At 53.5% G+C, this 20,450-nt stretch overlaps 8 protein-coding genes across 8 annotated transcripts; 3 read left to right on the forward strand and 5 right to left on the reverse strand.

Moving 5' to 3' along the window:
- Window positions 1–240: 240 nt before the first annotated feature.
- On the forward strand, window positions 241–2,857 carry CTRU02_212666 (spindle pole body interacting protein; the record flags this gene model as incomplete). The annotated part of the gene is made up of 3 exons (XM_036723503.1): window positions 241–1,080; window positions 1,136–2,380; window positions 2,438–2,857. 3 exons carry the CDS (start codon window positions 241–243, stop codon window positions 2,855–2,857), a joined length of 2,505 nt encoding a protein of 834 aa, XP_036584779.1.
- Window positions 2,858–3,370: 513 nt separating this feature from the next.
- Window positions 3,371–4,377, reverse strand: CTRU02_212667 (S-formylglutathione hydrolase; the record flags this gene model as incomplete). Its single annotated transcript, XM_036723502.1, has 3 exons — window positions 3,371–3,460; window positions 3,528–3,632; window positions 3,703–4,377. The coding sequence occupies 3 exons, from the start codon at window positions 4,375–4,377 to the stop codon at window positions 3,371–3,373; spliced, it is 870 nt and encodes a 289-aa protein (XP_036584778.1).
- A 3,226-nt stretch (window positions 4,378–7,603) lies between these two features.
- CTRU02_212668 (tyrosinase central domain-containing protein) lies at window positions 7,604–7,810 on the reverse strand (the record flags this gene model as incomplete). Its single annotated transcript, XM_036723501.1, has 1 exon — window positions 7,604–7,810. One exon carries the CDS (start codon window positions 7,808–7,810, stop codon window positions 7,604–7,606), a length of 207 nt encoding a protein of 68 aa, XP_036584777.1.
- A 1,388-nt stretch (window positions 7,811–9,198) lies between these two features.
- Window positions 9,199–9,865, reverse strand: CTRU02_212669 (DNA-directed RNA polymerases I, II, and III subunit RPABC2; the record flags this gene model as incomplete). The annotated part of the gene is made up of 4 exons (XM_036723500.1): window positions 9,199–9,235; window positions 9,322–9,441; window positions 9,508–9,777; window positions 9,831–9,865. The coding sequence occupies 4 exons, from the start codon at window positions 9,863–9,865 to the stop codon at window positions 9,199–9,201; spliced, it is 462 nt and encodes a 153-aa protein (XP_036584776.1).
- Window positions 9,866–10,245: 380 nt separating this feature from the next.
- CTRU02_212670 (uncharacterized protein) lies at window positions 10,246–11,867 on the forward strand (the record flags this gene model as incomplete). The annotated part of the gene is made up of 2 exons (XM_036723499.1): window positions 10,246–10,324; window positions 10,384–11,867. The coding sequence occupies 2 exons, from the start codon at window positions 10,246–10,248 to the stop codon at window positions 11,865–11,867; spliced, it is 1,563 nt and encodes a 520-aa protein (XP_036584775.1).
- Window positions 11,868–12,392: 525 nt separating this feature from the next.
- On the reverse strand, window positions 12,393–14,111 carry CTRU02_212671 (zip zinc transporter; the record flags this gene model as incomplete). Its single annotated transcript, XM_036723498.1, has 3 exons — window positions 12,393–13,772; window positions 13,842–13,972; window positions 14,048–14,111. The coding sequence occupies 3 exons, from the start codon at window positions 14,109–14,111 to the stop codon at window positions 12,393–12,395; spliced, it is 1,575 nt and encodes a 524-aa protein (XP_036584774.1).
- A 1,911-nt stretch (window positions 14,112–16,022) lies between these two features.
- CTRU02_212672 (mitochondrial nuclease) lies at window positions 16,023–17,072 on the forward strand (the record flags this gene model as incomplete). Its single annotated transcript, XM_036723497.1, has 1 exon — window positions 16,023–17,072. The coding sequence occupies one exon, from the start codon at window positions 16,023–16,025 to the stop codon at window positions 17,070–17,072; it is 1,050 nt and encodes a 349-aa protein (XP_036584773.1).
- Window positions 17,073–17,744: 672 nt separating this feature from the next.
- Window positions 17,745–19,850, reverse strand: CTRU02_212673 (polyadenylation factor subunit 2; the record flags this gene model as incomplete). Its single annotated transcript, XM_036723496.1, has 3 exons — window positions 17,745–19,421; window positions 19,472–19,587; window positions 19,760–19,850. 3 exons carry the CDS (start codon window positions 19,848–19,850, stop codon window positions 17,745–17,747), a joined length of 1,884 nt encoding a protein of 627 aa, XP_036584772.1.
- Between the last annotated feature and the right edge of the window lie 600 nt (window positions 19,851–20,450).

Below are 20,450 nucleotides of genomic sequence, written 5' to 3' on the forward strand. Positions count from 1 at the left end.
CCGCTAATCTTGTCCTGCCAACACCAAACACCAGCACCTGCAGAAGGCCTTCGTCGCATTATCGGAGACAGCCAGCCAACCTTGACCTGCGTCGCTGCACCTCCCCGAACGGTCCTCGATCTTGTAGTGTGCATTGGATGGCTCTGGCTACCGGCTGCGTGCGCAAGCCTCGATCCCCCCAACTACCGATCTAAACCTCTCCGCAAATTAGCATTTCCTACTTAGCATTGCCTATCCAGCATGGCGTCGACACAGACCGCGCTGCCGTTCCTCACGCGCAACTACTCAAACACACAACAATATCAAGCTTCCAACGGCCCCTGGCCCAGTCGTCGGACTTCACTCTCCAGTTTCCCTGCCTCGAGATCACCCTCGCAAATGTCAAACAATTCCCGCCCCTCACGATCCCCTCAACCGCCGCCTATCGCCGAGACAGACCGCTCCTCGAACCCCAGCTCCAAGTCCAAGACTCCTTCCACCGGCGTGTCGTCACAACACTCCTCGTTGTCCGCCCCGCGGCGTTACAACCCTGACGCGCACCCTCCTCGCAGGTTGCGTTCACAGTACCCGCGGAGCTCGACCGAGAACCATGTCGAGTACATCTTGGTCGCTTCTTTCGACATCGACCGGGGTCCGGTTATGGAACACCAGTACCCCGTCTCCATAACAGGCGATGAGCACATGTTAGCGGAGCTCATGCTTCCCGATCAGGCCCACGTACGGAATCAGGACTGGACGATTTTCTTCTTGCACAAGGACACGAGCCAAGAAGAAGAGGACGAGGAACGCAAGGCGAAGGAGGCCAGGAAAAAGAGACGGAAGAGGTTGCGCGACAGGGCGGCTGGAATTATTGACGAGGAAGCCGATGGTGAAGATCTAGGGGATGAAGAGGATCTGGACGACTTGGACGACTATGACGACGACGACTCAGCAGACGACGAACCTGAAGGAGGAGAAGGGCCGCCGCTGATTTACGTGTTGAATTTGGTCAACACGAAACAAGACAAGACGGTCAAGAGAGGTGCTGTAGTTAAGGCAATGGCCATCTGCACCAGGCATCCATTCTTGCACATCTACAAGGTAAGAGACGCCGTTTAAGTTGAGAGGGAAGATGCAAATGACTGAACCATTCTAGCCCCTTCTCCTGCTGGCATTGGATGAGTACTTCAAAGCGCCGGTCCCTGAGACCTTGGCCATGTTGTACGATGCCGTGAACGCTATGGACCTATCTCTCATGCCGAAACTCAGCCTGCTCGAAAGGCATCTGCTACAGGCCAGTGACAATAAAGACCTCTTTGTGGAGAAGTTTGAGCAGATGATCCAAATGCGGATGGCTGAAGATCGCGGTGAACACGTCTCCGATCAGCTATTCGATGCAAGTCGGGAACCTGCGAAATTGCCAGGTGTTTCGAGAAAAGGAACAAAGGCCCATATTGAACTTGGATCGACATATTCGGTTCCAAGAGACACTCACGAGTTCGAAAGCAAAGTCATGTACAAGGGGATTCCAATCCCCATCAAGGTCCCTGTTGCCGTCATGCCAGAAACCGTCGGGGATTTCTCATTGATCAAGCTGATTCAGAAGTTCTCAGAGCCTCAAGGCAAAGCGCCACAACCGTTCCCCTTGCATGCTCAACTGACAACAAACGGTCCCAATACCCACCCCATCGTTGTCTTGGTCAATGCACTGTTGACGCAAAAGCGGGTGATCTTTCTTGGTCACAATATGCCCTCAGGAGAGGTTGCAGAGGCAGTCTTGGCGGCCTGCGCCTTGGCATCCGGCGGCACACTTAGAGGCTTTACGCGACACGCATTCCCTTACACAGATTTAACCAAGATCGACGACCTCCTCAACGTACCCGGCTTTATTGCTGGAGTCACGAACCCGACATTCGAACTGCATCCTGAGTGGTGGGATGTGCTCTGCGATCTCCCAACGGGACGTGTCAAGATCAGTAGTAAGATTGAGGCAGCGCCGGTAACAGAGGGCATGGTATACTTTCAGCAGCAAAACCCATCGTATGCGGGCCTCGTTGGAGGCACATCCAAGGTTGCGGCCGAAAGCGACCTCACTGGAGACGCAGCATTTATGCAGGATATCCTCAGGAGCATTGCAGCGAGGCACGGTGAGAGAGTAATTCGGGCCAAGTGGCGAGACTGGGTGATTAAGTTCACCCGCATCGCAGCCGCTTTCGAAGAGAGCGTATATGGCGCGAGCGCTCTCTACATTGGCGGCGACGAACTAGAAATGGGTCCCATTGGCAAGAACGGGCACGGCTACGTGTGGCCAGACGAGCAGTCGAAACACAAGGAACTTGCGGGCAACGTGACAAGAATCGAAGGCTGGAGGAACACGAGGAGCTACTACAGCTTTATCCAGGTAAGGCGTGGAGAACAAACCCCCAAAAGCGGCAGGGTCTCAAACTGACTGTCTCAGGATCTCGCACAGATGTACCAGGTTAGGCCGCTCAAGGGCCTCGACTTGCACCACATGCATGACCGATTACGCACGCAGCGGCTTAACCCGATGCAAAGCAAGGAAATTTACGTATCCTTTTCCAAATACGTCCACTCTTACGACGAGATCTGCCTGCTTTTGACCGTCGCGCCAGAGTCCCACGCCGGGCTGTTCTACGTCGCCTTGGGCCTCTTCCACAAGGACCGCGAGGTGCGCCTCAAGACGGCGGACCTGCTGGAGCGCATCGGCGAGCACGAGGCCGGGCAGCACTGGTGGAAGGCGCTCAGCCGATTCGAGAAGCTGGCGTACAACCGCATACGCAAGGAGGCGGATGCGGAGATGCGGGCGAAGCTCGAGAAGGAGGGCTTGAGTCCTGAGGTGGAGAGACGAATCAGTTAGGCTCTTTTCCTTGGCCTCATCGGTTGCATGCTTCTTCTATCTAGACTTATACTCTCATCATGGCGGGCGCTCTCATTTTACCGGAACTTGGGAGGGGGCGTTTTCGAGTAGGCTCTTTTTTTTTTTTTTTTTTTGGAAGTACTCGTTTCCTGTCGTGCAATCTCCGCGCGGGGAAAGGGGGATTAGGAGGGGAACAAGGGCTGCATTTTTATCTTTTTGGTTCATTTTACGAAGGTTACGATGGAACGGGTGGATGATTAAATCGGCTATTGTTCTCAATTTCAAGAATCTCAGCAGCAACAGCAGCAGCAGTAGTGTCATACTACTAAAACTAAATTCAGTCGACCACACACACTCACACACACACATACACGTTTAAAATGGTATCCATATCCCAACCCTTGCTCTCAGGGTGTTATCCAAACTGTCGTCGACCAGCTCCCTTATATCTGCGGCCACACACAAAGAATTATCATTCCAGGTTCTTCACAGTCTTGGATTCCGACCATCTAGTCAGGCAGAGCCGAGACCCAGATGCTTGGCGGCGTGGTCTACATGGTCCTTGGCGAAGGAGGCCATGAAGAAATAGGAGTGGTCATAGCCCTGGACATAATTGTTAGCTCTCCCTCTAATTCTCGTCTCTCTTGCTTCGATCTTTCGTGGGACTCACGTAGTGGTATCTCAGGGACAGACCCTCAAGGCCCTTCTCCTTGACGGCCTTCTCAAAGTTCTCGGGCAACAGCTGCTTCTGGATGTAGAAGTTGTCACCGAGACCCTATTCATGTCAAGTCAGCCTACATGCGTTTTTGATGTGTTGTAAGTCATGGGTGGAAGTGATCACGTACAACGTCAACCAGGGCGTTCAGAGGACCGTAGCTCCAGTTCTTGACGAGCTCGGTAGAGTCGTGCTTGGCCCACTCTGCGCGGTCGTCGCCGAGGTAGCCCTTAAAGGCCTTCTCGCCCCAGGGGCAATTGGAAGGGTTGGCAATGGGCGCGAAGGCGCTGACGCTGCGGTACATGCCGGGGTGACGAAGGTACAGCGACAGGGCGCCATGGCCGCCCATGGAGTGGCCGGTGATGGAGACGCGGGAGCGGTCGAGCTTCCCGGCGAACTCGCGGAAGAGCAGCTCGGGGAGCTCCTTGGTGATGTAGGTCTCCATCTTGTAGTTCTGGCGGAAGGGTTCTTGAGTGGCGTCCACGTAGAAAGAGGCAGCCTCGCCAAAGTCCCAGCTGTCACGCTCGCCCGGCAGGTCGAGGCCGCGCGGGGAGGTGTCCGGGTAAACGATGGCGACACCACGGGCAGAGGCCTGGGACTGGAAGAAGCCCTTCTCGGTGCAGTTGTCGGGGGTGCAGGTCAGGCCGGAGAGGTAGAAGAGGACTGGGACGGCACGAGTGGTGGACTGCGGGGGCAGGTAGAGGTTGACGGCCATGTCGGTGCCGGTGGTGTTGGACTTGTGGGAGAGCTTGAGGAGCTGGCCCCCAAAGGAGGTGATGGTTGCTTTGGTCTGGAATCCGGACATTTTGTTTGTGGTCTTTTTTTATGGGTTGCTAAACTAGCTTCAATGATGAGGGGGTATCGTCAATTGTAAGGGTATAATGCTTTCTGCGCAGTCAAGAAGCAAGAAAGAAAGAAAGTGGAAAACGGAAGAAGTTTGAGAGGGAGGGAGGGAGGAAAGGGAACTATTCAATGGTTTTTGAAGAGGAGTTTTGGCAGAGGTGTGTAGGGGGCATGGCATCCAGAAGGTGGCATCGGAGGTGTCTTTAAGATAAAACACCGAGTTATGTCCATTGAGATCAGATCGGGGAGGGTAAAGCTCGCCAAAGTGGAGGACCGGCGGGCTTGGCCGTGTGAGCCCGTCTCCTCGTTTCTGCTTTTTCTGCCATTGACCGTTAACCTAGTCGCGATGATGCTGAATCTACCCCACCATGGACCGCCAAACGTCCAGCCAGGGGAGGGGTAGGTACTGCACCGTAGGTAATGCACGGCGACAGCCCACGCCATAACGTCAGGCAGGCCTAGGTACCTTGGCGCTCGCCATTCCAACGTATTGGGAGCAGCATATACAAGCCCCAAAGGCAGGAAGGCTATCCGAGAGAGGTACCTGTATTCATGGGTGGATGCTTTTTTTGATGGTCTTTTCGCTCATGCTGCAACGAACCCCGCATTGTCGTGCGGGACCGGAGAGCTCAAGTGCTGATGGTACGTATGAGGTGTGGGGTGCGTCATTCGTATGGCATGAGGGGAGAATAATGGCACTTTTTTTTTTTTCTGCGCGCTGTAGGTGCCTAAGCTTCAGCAAGGTCGAAAGCAAACATCTGGGCACCAACCAACAACCTTCTTACTCCCCACCCCACTGGCTGGGATGGCTGGGCACCATTCACAGCTCCTTTCCTAGCTGGCTTGGGCAAGCGCCAACTCAACCTCTCCAAATATGCCATGCATTCCTTTTCACGCCCACTCACAATTGGTCTTTTCTACGAATATCCTTGGGAAGTGTCCAGAGCGCGGAAAGTCAAACACCCGACCTAAGGCATTGAAACTTTCAATGGGTTTGGTATATATCGCTATTAACTACATTTACTCACTGCGTACAAACAAGTCCTCCTCAGCACTGGGCAACTTACGAACTTTCCTGGCAGGGATTGACTCGCTTTTTTTGACGAAAGAGATACTGGCATTAAGATTATACGATGAGGCAGCAAGTTTGTGGACGGGTGTATGCACGCCATGTCCGCCAAACTTTCAACAAAGCCGTTGTCCTAGGCATTCCATCCTGGTTGCGTTTTGTCAGGTGCCCCTCGCAAAGCCGTCAAAGCCGCCCACGACACAACTAAAAATAAGATGGGTATTTGGTTCCAGACTCGACACTAGCCGCCAAAGCTGATCCCGTCGACGATATAAGGCGGCGGCCCCGGAATCGATCATAATCACGGAAGCACGCAAACGATATCGCCCGGGTGGTCCACTGTTAGTGTCTTGTGGAACCCGAAGGGCTTGCCGCAACGCATGTCTTTGAACGGGTTCGTGGTTGCGGGTTCCGCATCCGTAGATGCCGATGCATTTTCAGCATTTAAGTGGTTCATGCTGTCTTGTCAGAGATCGGAGTTGATGGGATGGGAGCGAGAGGCCCGAGAGCTCATGTGCCTTCTTGATTACACGAGTTTTGGCAAGGGGAGGCAAGACATTATAACGCGAATTCGAGCCGCAGTTAAATGTGGCGTATGATTCACATTGTCAGCAACCAAGGTTCGGATGAGTGCGACTGACTGATGAAGGGACGATACCACTGCAAGGGGGGGGAAAGATCGAGAATCTCAACCACAATGGAGTTTTCGCAATCGAGATGTCAAGGATCGCACAAGACAGGGTGAGACGGCAAACAACAACATGCGACGGTTGGCTCGGGTTCGGACTATTTGCTGCAAACTTAGTGAACAAGTATGATCTATCCACAACCTGCGAAGCCGTCATCTCCTTTGCGTCAGCCTGAAATTCGCCTCGCTGCGGACGTGGCAACCAGCTAGGCCGTTGCCAGGAGGCTTATCACTCCGCCAAAGATCGGCCACATGGGAAGCTGGAGGGATAGAGCATGAAGGCATGAAGCCGGACGGTCCCACCTTTGCCCGACGCTTCTGATTCCGATCTTAGCGAAGAGTTCATCGCGATCCGTCTGTAAGCAACGATACTACTACAATCCAAAATGGGAGCCCGCTCGGGCAACAGGCCGCATTGTGGCACCTCCGTACGTTTGCCCGTAACGGCGAGAACGTCATAGCCAGGCGGCCGGCATGATCGGGCATGCTCACTCCAGGTTACTCCTTGTGACTCAAGAGAACCGGAGAACCACTCCGCAAAGGAGGCGAACGGTGCTTTAAAGGCCTTATTGCGTTCGGGGAGCCTTTGGCCTTCGTACCATTCACACGATCATGAGGAGTGCATCATGATTCGCCGCACCAGAGAGAAACCCACAGACTCTCTTCATTCTATTCCCGCTCATGCGCTCATCTGAAATCCAAGCCTAAAAGTTACGTGACTCATGGAAGCCATATTGTCTAGGCCATCTCCATCGCAAACCTATCTCTTTCGCTTCCCAGCTCCTTCCACAAGCTCATGGCTCAGCCACACAATGCTCTCGAGATCTCCCTGCCCGGAGGCAGTCCACATTGACGAAACCACTCCACAAAAGGGTTAGAGTGGAAACCTCGAGCTCTGCAGTAGAGTGTGGAAACGAGGCCGCCGCTGCCTGACATGCAACGGCGCTCCTTGGGCTCTCGTAGACCCAAAGGACTAAAGGAGAATACCTTAGTCCGTTGCGTATACATAGCAGAACGGCCCGTCTTTTGTGTTCATCGCCTGCTCAGTGGCAATCCCGCCTCCCAGGAGTCCCACGCTGAGCAAGTCGTTGAGTTTCGTCTCGGGGTTAGGAGCGATTTAGCGATTATATTGGTACCGAATATGTTCTGATACTCAATGAGCTCAGAAACACTAGAAAACCACTACAGAGTGAGAAGAGGGACTAAGCTCGCTTGACGGTTCTCCAATCTAGCTGAGGCCTGCTAGATTCTGTACAAGCGGTCGAGTAGTTGTGTGGTGCAGGTAAAACGTCGGGTTGCATAGCACTAATATCACGCATCAAGGGATCATTGACGAAAATGAGCTGGTATAGACATCGGATCCAGGATCGAGTCCAAATTCATACATAGTGACCACCGCCATGTGCGCCAAGATGACCAAACCATTTATAGTCACTCTGTCCCTCTGCGGAAACGCTCGATGTTGTCGTTATCGCGGATCAAGTCTGTCGTGTTGGGGGAACTCGCCCTTGTTCTCAGCATATATCCGCTCAGATACCGTCGCATACAGCGAGGGTTACCCGCCGTCGACGTGGCCGAATTGTTCGCCGCCGTGGCCCCCAAATCCGGTAACACATGCGGACTGAGATGGATCGTCATGTTGGCAAAGTGACCCTTGTTTATACAGACCCCTCCAGTGCCCGAGTGCAACAGGATTGGTTTTCCCATGAGTCGGAGATGGCAAGTCCCTCTTGCGCAACGGGCGCGCGCGCCGTCGTTGCTCATTCCCAGTAGGAGATGATGTAAGTTTGCCGAGCGTGGCATAAGTGCTGGAAGTGTACCATCATAGCCGCAATTCGTCTCCGGCTTCTGCTCACAAGTCTAGATATAGCATCAATGCTAGAGGAACGTTGCCTGCGTAGAATGAGCGGTAAGAAGATGGGATGAAGCGGCAAGTCGGCATTGGAGGTATACATTAACGCCGCCTATGGTTGCAGTTCTCTTCTTGGATCACGGCCAATGGTGAAGACGTCTTACGCAAATGACAGACTATCTATTGGAAGACAAAGTAGAAAATAGGGATGCGAGGCTGGGTCGCTCCTACTTCGCTTCGTGTTTGTTTGATTAATTGAAGAAACAAAAATAGACGTCGCAAGTCAGCCGATAGAACGCATTCTTCTACATTGCAGACATTCACAGGACTGAGCAGAACAGATGGAAGTAGGTTGTTAATTACAGATTGACTACATTTGTCTCGAGACCGTGGTCATACTCCAATTAGTCAATCCACTCGTCTCCAGTAGCCAATGAGGTTGCACCATGCAAGAGTTCGAAGCACCTCAGCAACTCCTCTGAGTAACCCCTACTGTTGCTGCGAGGCCCACAGGCTACCGAAGATAAAACTCGGCCGTCTTGCGTGGAATCCGGACGATAAGAGTGGCTTGGTCGTGTTGACAATTTATTCACCCCGATCGCGTGACCATAGCCCGGGGCGGGTTCGATCGTGCCTCCGGAAGGCGGGAGGGCCGCGGACGGGAAGCACTGGCAACCGGCCTCTCCCTGACTCGCTAAGACGGGTGTGGATGCTGACTCCGAAGCTCGCTCCCGCCCATTCCACTCCATGCTACCACCACACCGGCAATCGCCTAAGGAAACACGTAATCCGTTGATATTGTGTAGCAAACCTCCATGACAAGAGTAGCCTTTCAAGAAAAGCTAGAGCGGTAAAGGGAACTGTCTTCTCACTGCGGATAGAGATTTGAGTCTAAAGAAATTCAATTTCCTAGAGAACGCCACGCTCAATGCAAATCAAAGTAAAGTACACTTCCTTTTGTGTCTTCTTTTTTTTTTAGTTGGGTCGTTGTTTTCTCCTCGAGCTGCCTGTGCAAGTGATGGAGCTATGCCTGCAATGCAGGAGCGTGAGGACAGAGATTAGGACTCAGCTCGGGATCTGACTATCTTTCAGGCAACGACAATAGGAGATGGGTATAAGTTGCCTTGCATCTAGTCGCGTGTCTCCTTGCCCCGGATAAGAAAGCCAAAATCCCTCACTGGAGAAGCTCTTCGCAGGTCCAATCCTCGTAGCTGGCGCACGGTTAGCTATTATCGTTCTTGGCATGATCCATGAGGGACTCGCATGGATTGTCAGGGGCAGCTGTTCGAGCACTTACTATCCATCAGGCATGTATCTACGCACGATAAGAGGGATTTTCTTCTCTCTGAGCTCTTTGATCGCGATCTGAAGAGGATCCGTCTCGCCCTCCAAGTCGACAAGCACCGGCGCATTCATGCTAAATCGCCCGTATTAGCATCTCTTGAGCCGAAAGGTTACGTATATGGAGGAATCGCAATCGTACCTAATCTGCAGCGCGCGCGTGCCGAGGATACGGGCTCGCTCATATTTGGTCATGTAAGGCGTGGTCGTACGCTGGTCATCGGGAATCTTCTTGTCGCGGTGGCTCTTTTCGTTGCCCTTGCCCGCGTTGGCGGCGGCGGATGGGTCGCCCGATACGACGACATTATCCGCATCCTCCTCGTCGCCCTCAGCCCGTCCAACTTCCTCGTCCTCAACGGGGACCTCGGGATCCCAGTAGTCGGCACCCTCATCCTCGTACATAGGCTCGTCACTGATAGTCGTTAGAATCGCGCCTTGACACAAAAGAATTCCTAGTGTTCTTACCCGCCACCAACATCATCGTCACCGAAGTCAGACATCTTGGCTGTCAATTGATGTCGCAAGTGACTACAATATAGTACGGTTGAACTGTGGGATTTAGGCGATGTCCTTCTCCGTCGCGTCTGTGGTTGGTGTCGCGGGGGAAGGCGAGATTTGTCTCTGCTGGGTCCAGCCGTAAAAAATTATTGACGAGGCTACGATTCAGCAGCCTGAATGTGGGTCCACACTAGCCTTATCAGCAGCAGATAGCTTATCCGGACCGAGCAGACCCCGGTACTTCGTGTGGCTGGTGAACGCACACAAAATTTCGTTTCACCGCCTGCCAGAATTCTGCCAGGAATAAGTTCAACAACTCGATCCTGTATCGACAAATCTTTCTCATCGCCAAGGGAGGCATGACCTTCCTCAATTGCTCGTCATGACGAAAAGGAAGGCTCAAGAGGCCGCAGTCGTCTCAGAGCCTAAGAGGCCCAAGGTTGGCGAACTGGAAGGCACTGGTAAGTCGATTCTTTTCATCACGATGGTATAAGTGATTGCTAACATGCTCTGTCAAAAGCTCCTAGCGACGACGAATATGACGACACAGCCAGTAACTCAGGCTCAACCTCTGGAAATGCAGATGCGGAAACGGTTTTGACAGGCCAGACCTCTCTTACTACTCGCTCCCGCAAGTTTCCCTCCGACTTAAAGACGATTCCCTGCACCTACCCCGACTGCAACAAGACCTTCAACCGACCCGCCCGCTTGGCCGCCCACTTGCGCTCCCATACCGATGACCGCCCCTTCAAGTGCACATACCCAGGCTGCGACAAGGACTACCGTGAGGAGAAGCACTTGAGACAGCATGTCAAGGGCTCCCACACGCAGGAGCGGGCCTATACGTGCACCCACGAGGGCTGCGGCAAGTCATTTTTGACGGCGACGAGGTTGCGCCGCCATCAGGACGTCCACGCCGGCCAGGAGAGATTTCGCTGTCGTGATTTCCCGCCGTGTAGCCAGAGCTTCCGGAAGCACAACACCCTGCAGCGACACATCCGCTCTGAACACCTCGGTGCTCATGCCTATCCCTGTCCAGAACCCGACTGCGGCGCTGGGTTCGATTCTCAGGGCGCCCTACGGAACCACACCAGGCGCGAACACAGCGAGCCTCAGTTCTGGTGCGAGGAATGCGGCGGCGATGGTGGAACCAAGGTCGGGTTCACATCACTTGCGCTCCTGCAAGCTCATATCCGCAAGGAACACCTCAATTGCATCTTTTGCGACTTCAAGTGCACCGGCCAGTGGGAGTTGGAGCGACATGTCGAGATGCGGCACTCGGGCATCTCCGTCGAGGCGCGCAAGACGATTCCCTGTACCTGGGAGGGTTGCGACAAGAAGTTCACCAAGAAGCACAACCTTACCGTGCATATCCGCACTGCGCATGAGGGATTCCGGTTCGTCTGTGGGGAGCTCGACGTCAAGGGTCCGGTGGACTTTGAGGCCTGGTCGAACGAGCAGGGCTGTGGAGCTGGCTTCATCACCAAGGCGAATTTGGAAGATCACATCCGTTACGTCCATATGGGCATGAAGCGGCCTCAGCCGACTAAGCCCCTTGATGTTGCGGTCAATCTCATTGATGAAATTGCCGGCACCAAACGCACTGTCGCATGCATTATGGAAGGCTGCAACGCACGCTTCATCCGCCATCACGACCTTCAAATCCACCTTGAGGACCACCCTCCGATTACACCTGCAACTCCCCAGATGGACCAAGTTGAAGCTGCGATTCTGAGCCTGGCGGATACCAACACCAATAGTGTGGATTCCGCACCCTTTGGCGAGAATCGCGAGATGCCCGAGTTGCCGTTGTATGGTATTATCCCTGGCGTCACCGACCTAATCGACAGTGACCAAGGCCAGAACGATGATTTCTGGATTGGTGCCGCCGACGACTTCAACTCACCGCAGCAGATGTGGCAGGAAGAGGAAGCCGCCATGCGCGCGCTGATCGACGAGGACTTTGCCCGCTTCGTGGACCCGGCGCTCGGAAACATGGCATAAAAAAAACCAAAGATAACAAAAAGGAAGAAAAGCACACTTGGATGATTCGACGACGACGTATTGATACCCGGCCTTAGGCCACACCAAAAGTTGATGGATGGGGAATCACTAAAAAAAGTTGCTGCTTTGCTAAACGTATATGCATCTCATTGAAGGAATCATGATACAGCACTCACAAAAGGGTCGGCGGACTTGCTGAAGTGAATATATATATATGCATTTAGTCCATTGCTGATTCCATATCTATAATGTTCCGACGATGTGACGCTTCATGATCCCTGCGAAGCCGTTCAATTCAAGTTAGCCCAATGCCCACGAGGCGGTGACAAGGGCCTGTCCCTCATCTAAACTCATTGAAGCCTTCCGAAGCCTTCCGAACCCAATAACCTGCGTTGGTATAAAATGTATATGCCTGCTCGCCTGCTGTCGTACCCAAAAAAAGACAAAATCCGATCCATGACTCCCATTAAACCGCCGGATTTTAATTCCAAAAAAGACCAAGTATGAATGATTTCACTTTCGTATCTAGTGTGTAGACGCGATAGCGCTGGTGACACCTAGTAGGGCCATGCCCAGGAAGCCAAAGAAGATGCAAAGATTGCGATTGTGGTTCAGGCTGAGCGCTTCCACGAAAAGCTGCAAGCCGACGCTAACCATGATGCCGGCAGTAATAGCAAACATGCAACCGTAGGCGATGGCGTTCGGGGTGAGGTGAGTGTGTTTAGCAAGCTTGAACCACAACACGGCAATGCCCGCGCCTAGGGGCTGGCTGAGGCCGCCGAGGACTGCAGCCCAGAGCATGGCTCGAAGGCGGCTTCCGAGTGCCATGTACAACGGCAAAGCCATGGCGAAGCCTTCGGTGATGTTGTGGACGAATAGAGCCATGAAGACGTTGAAGCCGAGCGAGGGGTTGGCGTGGTTCGTGGCGTAGGTGATGAAGCCTTCAGGAAACTTGTGAAGGGCGATTGCTATCGAGGTCTGCAATCCAAGGGAGAGAAATGCATTGGTAGGAACGTGGTGGTGATGTTGAGCCTCAAGATCTTCGTCCATGTGTTCATGCTCGCTGTGCGCTTCATGGTCATGGCCATGGCCATGTCCGTGGTGGTGATCGTGCGTTTCATGCTCCGCGTGGTCATGGGCTGGCAAAGGCTCTCTCGAGGCCGCTCGGCTGGTCCGTACCTTCCCGTTCATTGGAGAGGGGCACGAAGAGCCACCCTCCTCCAGATCCTCCAGGTCAGTGTGGCTTGGGGCATAAAGTTGACCCATGCTTGTCCTTAGCATTGTCGGATGTTTTACGACTGCTCCTGAACGGCTGCCCAGGTGCTTGAAGCACTCCTGGCCGCATGGGTCAGTATATCCGAAGCAAGGCCCCTCTTCGTCGCAATTTGATTTTGTGTCCTTGACGAACGACATGACCCGCTGTTGGACCTGGGCCATGGACGGCCGTCTTTCCACAATCGGGTCGCGGCTTCGCGAAGTCCGAGCCGGTGTTGAGTGCGTGGTGCTGAGGCTCAGGTTACCCTTTGAAACATGGCGTTTAGGGAGGAGTGTTCCTCCGTTTTCGCGCGTCGTCTCGCCGTTGAGCAGAGGCGTAGACTCGGATATGTGACCGTTCCTTGCAACGGATTCAACAAACGGTCGTCGCGATGATCGCCGACTTCCAGAGTACAAGGATGTTTTTCTGCTTTGGCTGCGCGACCGGGTGTCGATTTCGCTGTGCGTGTGATCGCAATCAACCACGTGCGACGGCATGTACTGGTGCAACAAGCGCGAGATCACCTGTATACCGACAAATCCTCCAGCAAAGCAGCCCACCATGATGAAACCTGCTGTCTGATCTGGAAAGCCGTCTTCCTTAAGGTACTGCTTGGCTGACGGCAACATGTTGTTCAAAGCAGAATAGAGCTAGAATGCAGAAAAAGGGTTGGTAACAGTTCCAGGTAAGAAGTACAAGGCATGGCTAGGACAACTGACCATGACGCCGAAGCTCAGGCTTAGGGAGCAGGCAAGAAAGACATTACTGTCTTGTATCCTGAAGTTGCGCTGTCCTGGGAACCATCGCACAATGAGATCGACGCAGATGATAGATGCGCCCACGACGCAGGCTATGATTTTGTATCAGTCAGCAAAGCTTCTTGTCACCAGGCCGAAACACTCGACCCAGAAGATTGGTCACCCACCAATACCGCTCACGATACACATGATCCACCCCCTGGTATCGTTATCGACCTCTGTCGCCTCCATGATGGGCAGCTTGGGCTTCCACGCGCCTCCAGTTGGTGCCTGCAGTAGTTTTGGTGCTCAGCACATGGAGGGGCTAAAAAGAACTCCGATGTCTTTTTTTTCTTTTTCTTTCCGCGGCGTATCAGAACTCGCTCGATTCGATATCAAGAACTTGTCGAAATTCCAAAAGATTGGGTAACTCTGTTGGTGTGGCTGGTTCAATCGTTTCTGCAAGAGAGCGGGTGGCCTCTGACGTAGTACGAGCGCAAGACCCAGGTAGGTGGGATGTTGATTCGCAGGATGCAGGGTTTCCGACCAGAAGCGGATATGTAGGTTGAACTGGAGGAGTTGGAGGTAATGTTTTTCACAAATAGACTATCAAGGTTGGTAGATAGGTATGATAGGAAGAGGGAGGGGGGAATTTGTGAAAATAGGGGAAAGGCGAGGTGTGGGAAGAAAAAGTATTGTTATATTGACGGAAGAGTAATGATGTCGATGTCTGCCGTTGTCGATGAGATCAAATGGCGCTTTGTGCTGGACCGACAGGGGAGTGGCGGATGTGACTGGGAGAGCCTGCACCTTAAGCTTTCTAGTGGATTCGGGGCGCTGGGTTTGGCGCTGTTCGCCGGAGCTGCGTTGTTTCTGTGCGATTGACCGGGGGTTGGGGCCTTATTCATGACTGGGCCGAGGCCATCAAGGTTCTCAAAAATCCCTTTTAAAGGGCTCACTCGTCAAGTCAAAGGTCTCATGCCCAGACAAAGCTCGTTTCCATTTTAATATTATGTGCATCATATCCACTGTGCCCTTGTATTTTCTTTTTGCAGATAACTGCCGTGCTATCTGCAGCTCTCCGCCCGACGCTCCTTCTGGAGCAACCCACCTAGAATCCTTTGGTGTACAAGTCGGCGGTGCGGCTCTTGTTTTAGCGAGACATTGTTCAAAGGGTAAACGGGCTGGTTCTTAAAACTTTGTTCGATAAAAACATACAGCGTCATCCAGGGAAAAACAAAGTACAACGTACTGCGTAGTACACGTTGTCAGCCGCTTTGTTGGGAACCCCCGACCCATGTTGACAGGCGAGTCAAGTGTGGTGGTTGACAACAAACCACCCTCTACAAGCCATAGCCTTGGCTTTGAGGACCTGGATGGTGGGTTAATCCCAGTACAATCTCAAGCCCCATGACACTTTTACGAAGCGCGCCAACACACTGATGCCGCCCGAAGCGCTTAGTAGGTACTAGAGAGAAGCCAACGCATGTGATGGAGCACTTTGATCGACATTGTAGAGGGGATACAAACTACATACCATTGTTGTTTTGTTATTCTACATAGTATACCCATCGTGGTCTTGGTCAGTTGGTTTACCACCAAAAGTAAGTTTTTAGCTATTTCGTAGGATCTAACCGAATCGCGAATCAGATTCCAGCATTTGGTCATCCATCCATCCTTACCGGTGCCGACCGAACTTTTCATCGGTGAACTACACTACGTACCTATCACTTGGTACACCGAGAACAGCCCTACTGCAGCCTCTCAGCCCTCCCAACGCTCCACGCCCCTCCGTTACACAACCTGCCAGCTGCCCGGTAAATGTTCGGGATATTGTAGCTGCAGACCCACATAAGCTTTTCCCTTCCGATCGGCGTCCCTGGAGATCACTCCGCGAACCAGGCGCCGTAACCCAAAATTTTCCAGCTCCGAGCTACCCCCAAAATCCCCGTCCCCGTGAAGAACACAGCTGAGACAATCACCACACCATCTCAACCACGTGCCCTCCCCTCCTCTATTCTCGTGGCCTAAACAATACCACAGCCGCCTAAAGCCTGACTTGCACCCCAATTCATTCCTTCTTCCTCCTTTTGGAGAAGAAAAATAAAACTTTAAAATCATCCACAAGGCACCGGCCGCGCGCCGCGTAAGAACTAGCCCGCCATGTCGAAAGCTACCTCTGTCGCCCTCATCGCAGCTCTAGGCGCGGGAGGCGGCGCCGCATTCACAGCAGCACTGTACTCGCTCCGGACTCAGAAGCCCGCGACTACCGCTCCCACCACTGCTCCCTCGACGAACTCTTTCTCCACCGCCCCTACCGTCCCTGTGCCCAGTACGCAGGTCTTCAACAATAAGAACAGCGCACCGCTTCCCCCGTCGGCGTCGGCGCCCCCGCCCGTCCCCGGTGCCATCCCCGGCAGCCTCGTTGACCCCGCCGGTCTCTTCGAATATGGCTTTCCCGGTCCCGTCGCCGACCTAGCCACCCGCGCCGGTCTCGTCTCAAGCTACGACCGCCGCACGCGCAACCCCCACTGGGTCGTCGAGCACATCACCCCGGCCTCGCTCGCCCAGAAGGACGGCGACCGCAAGAACAGCGCCTTCCTTGAGGACCCCTCCGTCCCCGAAAAGTTCCAGGCCAAGCTCAAGGACTACTTCCGCAGCGGCTACGACCGCGGCCACCAGGTGCCCGCCGCCGACTGCAAGTGGTCACAGAAGGCCATGGACGACACTTTCTACCTCACAAACATGTGCCCCCAGGTCGGCGACGGCTTCAACCGCGACTACTGGGCCCACTTTGAGGACTTCTGCCGCCGCCTGACGACGAGGTATCCCTCCGTCCGCATCGTCACCGGCCCGCTCTACCTGCCCAAGCGCGACCCCGTCGACGGCAAGTGGTACACCAAGTACGAGGTCATCGGCAACCCGCCCAACGTCGCCGTGCCGACGCACTTTTACAAGGTCATCTTCGCCGAAGACGGCAAGGCCGGCGGTAACGTCGCCATCGGCGCCTTCGTCATGCCCAACGCCCGCATCCCCAACGAGAAGCCCCTTGCCGAGTTCGAGATGCCGCTGGAGGCCGTCGAGCGCGCCGCCGGTCTGGAGTTCGCGTCCAACCTTGCGCCGCAGCGACGCAAGAGGCTTTGCACCGAGACTTCGTGCGCCATTATTGTGAAGGAGTACGCCGACAGGCAAAAGTCTTTCGGCAAGAAATAAAGGGTTGGGGATCATGTGTGGAATGGCGTCTTTGATTAGGGCGTGGCGGAGCGAATGAGGGAGACTGCGGTACAGCGGCATTTGCCTTTTTTCTTTCTTCTTTTTTACTTTTCATCTTCCCTTTCCAATGTTCTATAGATCCGTTTTTTTATAAGGGATGAGCTCCGGAATGATGAGGTCGTTTTCCATTCTTCATGTCTGTACCATAACATGTACGTTTGAGAAACAATCACGAGGATGGCCGCTTCAGACTTTTGTCGGAAGATATTTTACGGCACAAACACGCAAGACGGTAGGATTTCTTATGGCGACAAGGCATACATACATGTACGACTAGATAGCTCCGCAGAAAGAGGCAGTCGGCCAGACTGCCTCTCATATAGAATGCATATCATGAACATCGATAAGTCTTTCCTGTAGAGTCTATTTGGCATTTGATCATACTATACCCTCACTCGGAAGCAACAAAAAACGATCAAGCGAATTTTCCTCTAAGGAACATTGCGTGATATATGTAGTAGAAGGTGTACCAGCAAACGTATTGCCGGGTCCGCATATGTGTTATTCAAGTCCGGTTCTAACACTAGGGTATCAACACCGCCCCTTCTCCATCTCATCCTTTTACATGCCTTCTTTTTCTCACGCCCCTTCATAATTTTCACCCTGCGGATCTTATCGCGCTCTGGTGTAGTTACCTCGCCGCTGTTCCGCCTTCAGGCTTTCCTCCTGGCTTGGAAGGGGAGCCCTCCTAAGGCCCCGGGGGTCAAGTGCATTCATGTTAAGGTCAGTACCTGGAGGCGGCATAGGCATAGGAGGGAATCCAGGGGGTGGAGCAAAGTTGGGTGGCGGGACTAGGCCAGGGGCAAAGCTACCAGGGGGCGGGGGAGGAATCGTGCCTCCGGCCTTCTGGATCATCTCAGCAATCTTGGCAAGGTCGGCAGGGTTGCTTGGGTCGATGCCGCCAGGCAGCGGGATAGGAGGTGGTGGCGCGCCGTTCAGGCCGGGCAGAGGGAAGGGGAGTGGTGGTGGACCTCCGCCGCCTGCGCCGACGCCGGGTATCATAGGCGGTGGGGGTACTGGAGGAGCGCCAGAACCGTTCTGTGGCATAGATAGACCAGGCAGACCGGGAAGACCAGGTAGACCTGGGAAACCAGGGACCATGGGTTGCTTGAGAGGCATCTTCTGGTCGACAAGGCCATCCATTTCATCCTCCATCTCTTGCTCCTCTTCCTCCTGCCGTTGACGGCGGTTTCCACGGCGGTCCCAGGTTCCCTGAGCTTCGGCTGCCGCCTCGCCAATGTGATATCTATCCTGGAAGACGTCGGCATCGCCCGGCCGTTTTCGGGACCAGAACCTTGTAATACGGTCGTTGGAACCGGAGGCCAGGATATGACCAAGAGGGTGCCAGTCCAAAGACCAGATGGCGAAGTCGTGTGCGTAAGGGATCTTGTGGGCTGGGTAGATGGTCTGCGCGCTGGTCGTGGACGGGTCTGCGCTGTCGTATGGTGCGATAGAAGAATGGCCTGCCGGCGTGTTTGGTTCGTCGAGAATATAGTGGTACAGGGAGCCGTCATGACCACCTGTGCTAAGAAAATTCGAATGAACAGGATGCCATGCGATTGTTGAAATGTCTTTCTCATGTCCCTTCAACAGGCATATGTCTCGCATCATTCGAAGGTCAAAGACGCGAGCAGTTTGATCTCTTGCTGACGTTGCGAGGCAGTCTCCCTGCACCCTTTCAAACAACGTCTTGGTGATGGTGTTCTTGTGTCCATGAAGGGTTGTCAGGCATCGGCCTGTTCTAGGGTCCCAGAGTTTAACCACATGGTCTTTTGAACCCGACACCAACAAGCCCTTGGTCGGATGCCAATCGCAGCTCTTGGCATCCCAGCCGTGCCCCTTCAGAACTGATTCCTCCACTCCACCTGCAAAATCAAAGATCTTCAACGTCGAATCATCGCACGCCGTGACAAACTTGGAGTCGTTCGGGCTAAAGGCCAGGTCTCTAATCGGGTCGTTATGCGCAGCAATACTTTGGAGGTTGTTGAAATTAGGCTGCCAATATTTGACGCTGCCGTCATGATCAGCGGAGATGAGCCAGTCATCGTTGTGAGAGTAAGCTAGTGCTCTAATGGCAGAATCGTGAGCCTGCATAATGGTTTCGAAGTTGAACCCCGTGCCGTTCCATAACGTGAATTCTCCGCTGCTGGAGGCGGTCAACAAGCGACGACCTTCTGGCGTCCATCGCACCACATTGATGGGATGCTTGATCTTATTGAGTGATGAATGAAGGTGCTTCACTGGTATTGTGTCTCCCGGGTCTGTCCTTCTTGCTGCAGGTGGTGTGAACTAGGTTGATATTAGCAGGGTGTAAACTTGCCGAGCCTGAGAAGACTTGCGTCAATGATGAAGCTTGCACTAGGCCGCTCGACCTCTCCAGTATACACGTCCCCTTCTACCGGGGCGCGGTGACGCATCCAATTTGCAACAGTTGAACCATAGTCAGTGACCGGACCTAACAGTGAGGTGTCAGCATGAAACTTCTTGATGTATCTAGGTCGTGTCTCAGGTCTTGCAAAGAGTGCAGAAGTAGAGAACGCAACAGCTCAGCTTCTTGAAATGCAGGCAAGTTCATTGGTTCAGAGAGCTTAGGAGAGAATACTATTTGATATTTAGAAACAACTCACGTCGACCTCGGGCCCTTACGAAGCCTCCCTCCTGGCCGTCTCCGGGCGGCCCTCGCCTGTCGTGGTGATCCCCTCGAGGATCGTACGCCATCTTTAAACTTTCATGCGCTGATATATGTAGTAAGAAATTGAGTACTCTGTAAGAGGGGGTGGGTTTATTAGTCAGTCGTCGAGTTCTATCTTGGGTGCCAATCGCGTAAGTTGATGGACGGTCATTCTCATGGTTCAGTCCAAGAGGCAATCGCCAATCAATGAAAATGACCGCGACGCGTGCACAGGCCAGGCCAGCTTCCTCGAGGTCACATGACCTGGATGGTGATCCGCCGATAGCTTTTTCTTAGCGTGCTTTCCTGCGTTAGCTTCGCGGTTTTGGCTTATCGGCGCCTCAACTGCTTATCCGGGCTAACATCGGACCCTGACGTTATTTCCATTTTTTCTTCCATTTCCCCCCGTCCATCACATCTGTCAGGTGCGATTCCCAAAATATCAACGCCGGAGAATGAGGTGATGATTAGGCACTAATTATGACCCGTCCTCTTTTTGTTAGCCTAGAAAATGGTATCCCCCTTTCATTTTTGCATGTGATAGAGTTCAGCCACGGCTCCCTCTCTAATTTCTCTCTTCCACGCCCCACGAGGCCCCATATTCGACCACTCAGAACTGTCACCGGGGATCGCCGTCACTACCCGTG

The sequence above is a fragment of the Colletotrichum truncatum genome (genome assembly GCF_014235925.2).
Source record: "Colletotrichum truncatum strain CMES1059 chromosome Unknown Contig_0009, whole genome shotgun sequence".
Classification (NCBI taxonomy): domain Eukaryota; kingdom Fungi; phylum Ascomycota; class Sordariomycetes; order Glomerellales; family Glomerellaceae; genus Colletotrichum; species Colletotrichum truncatum.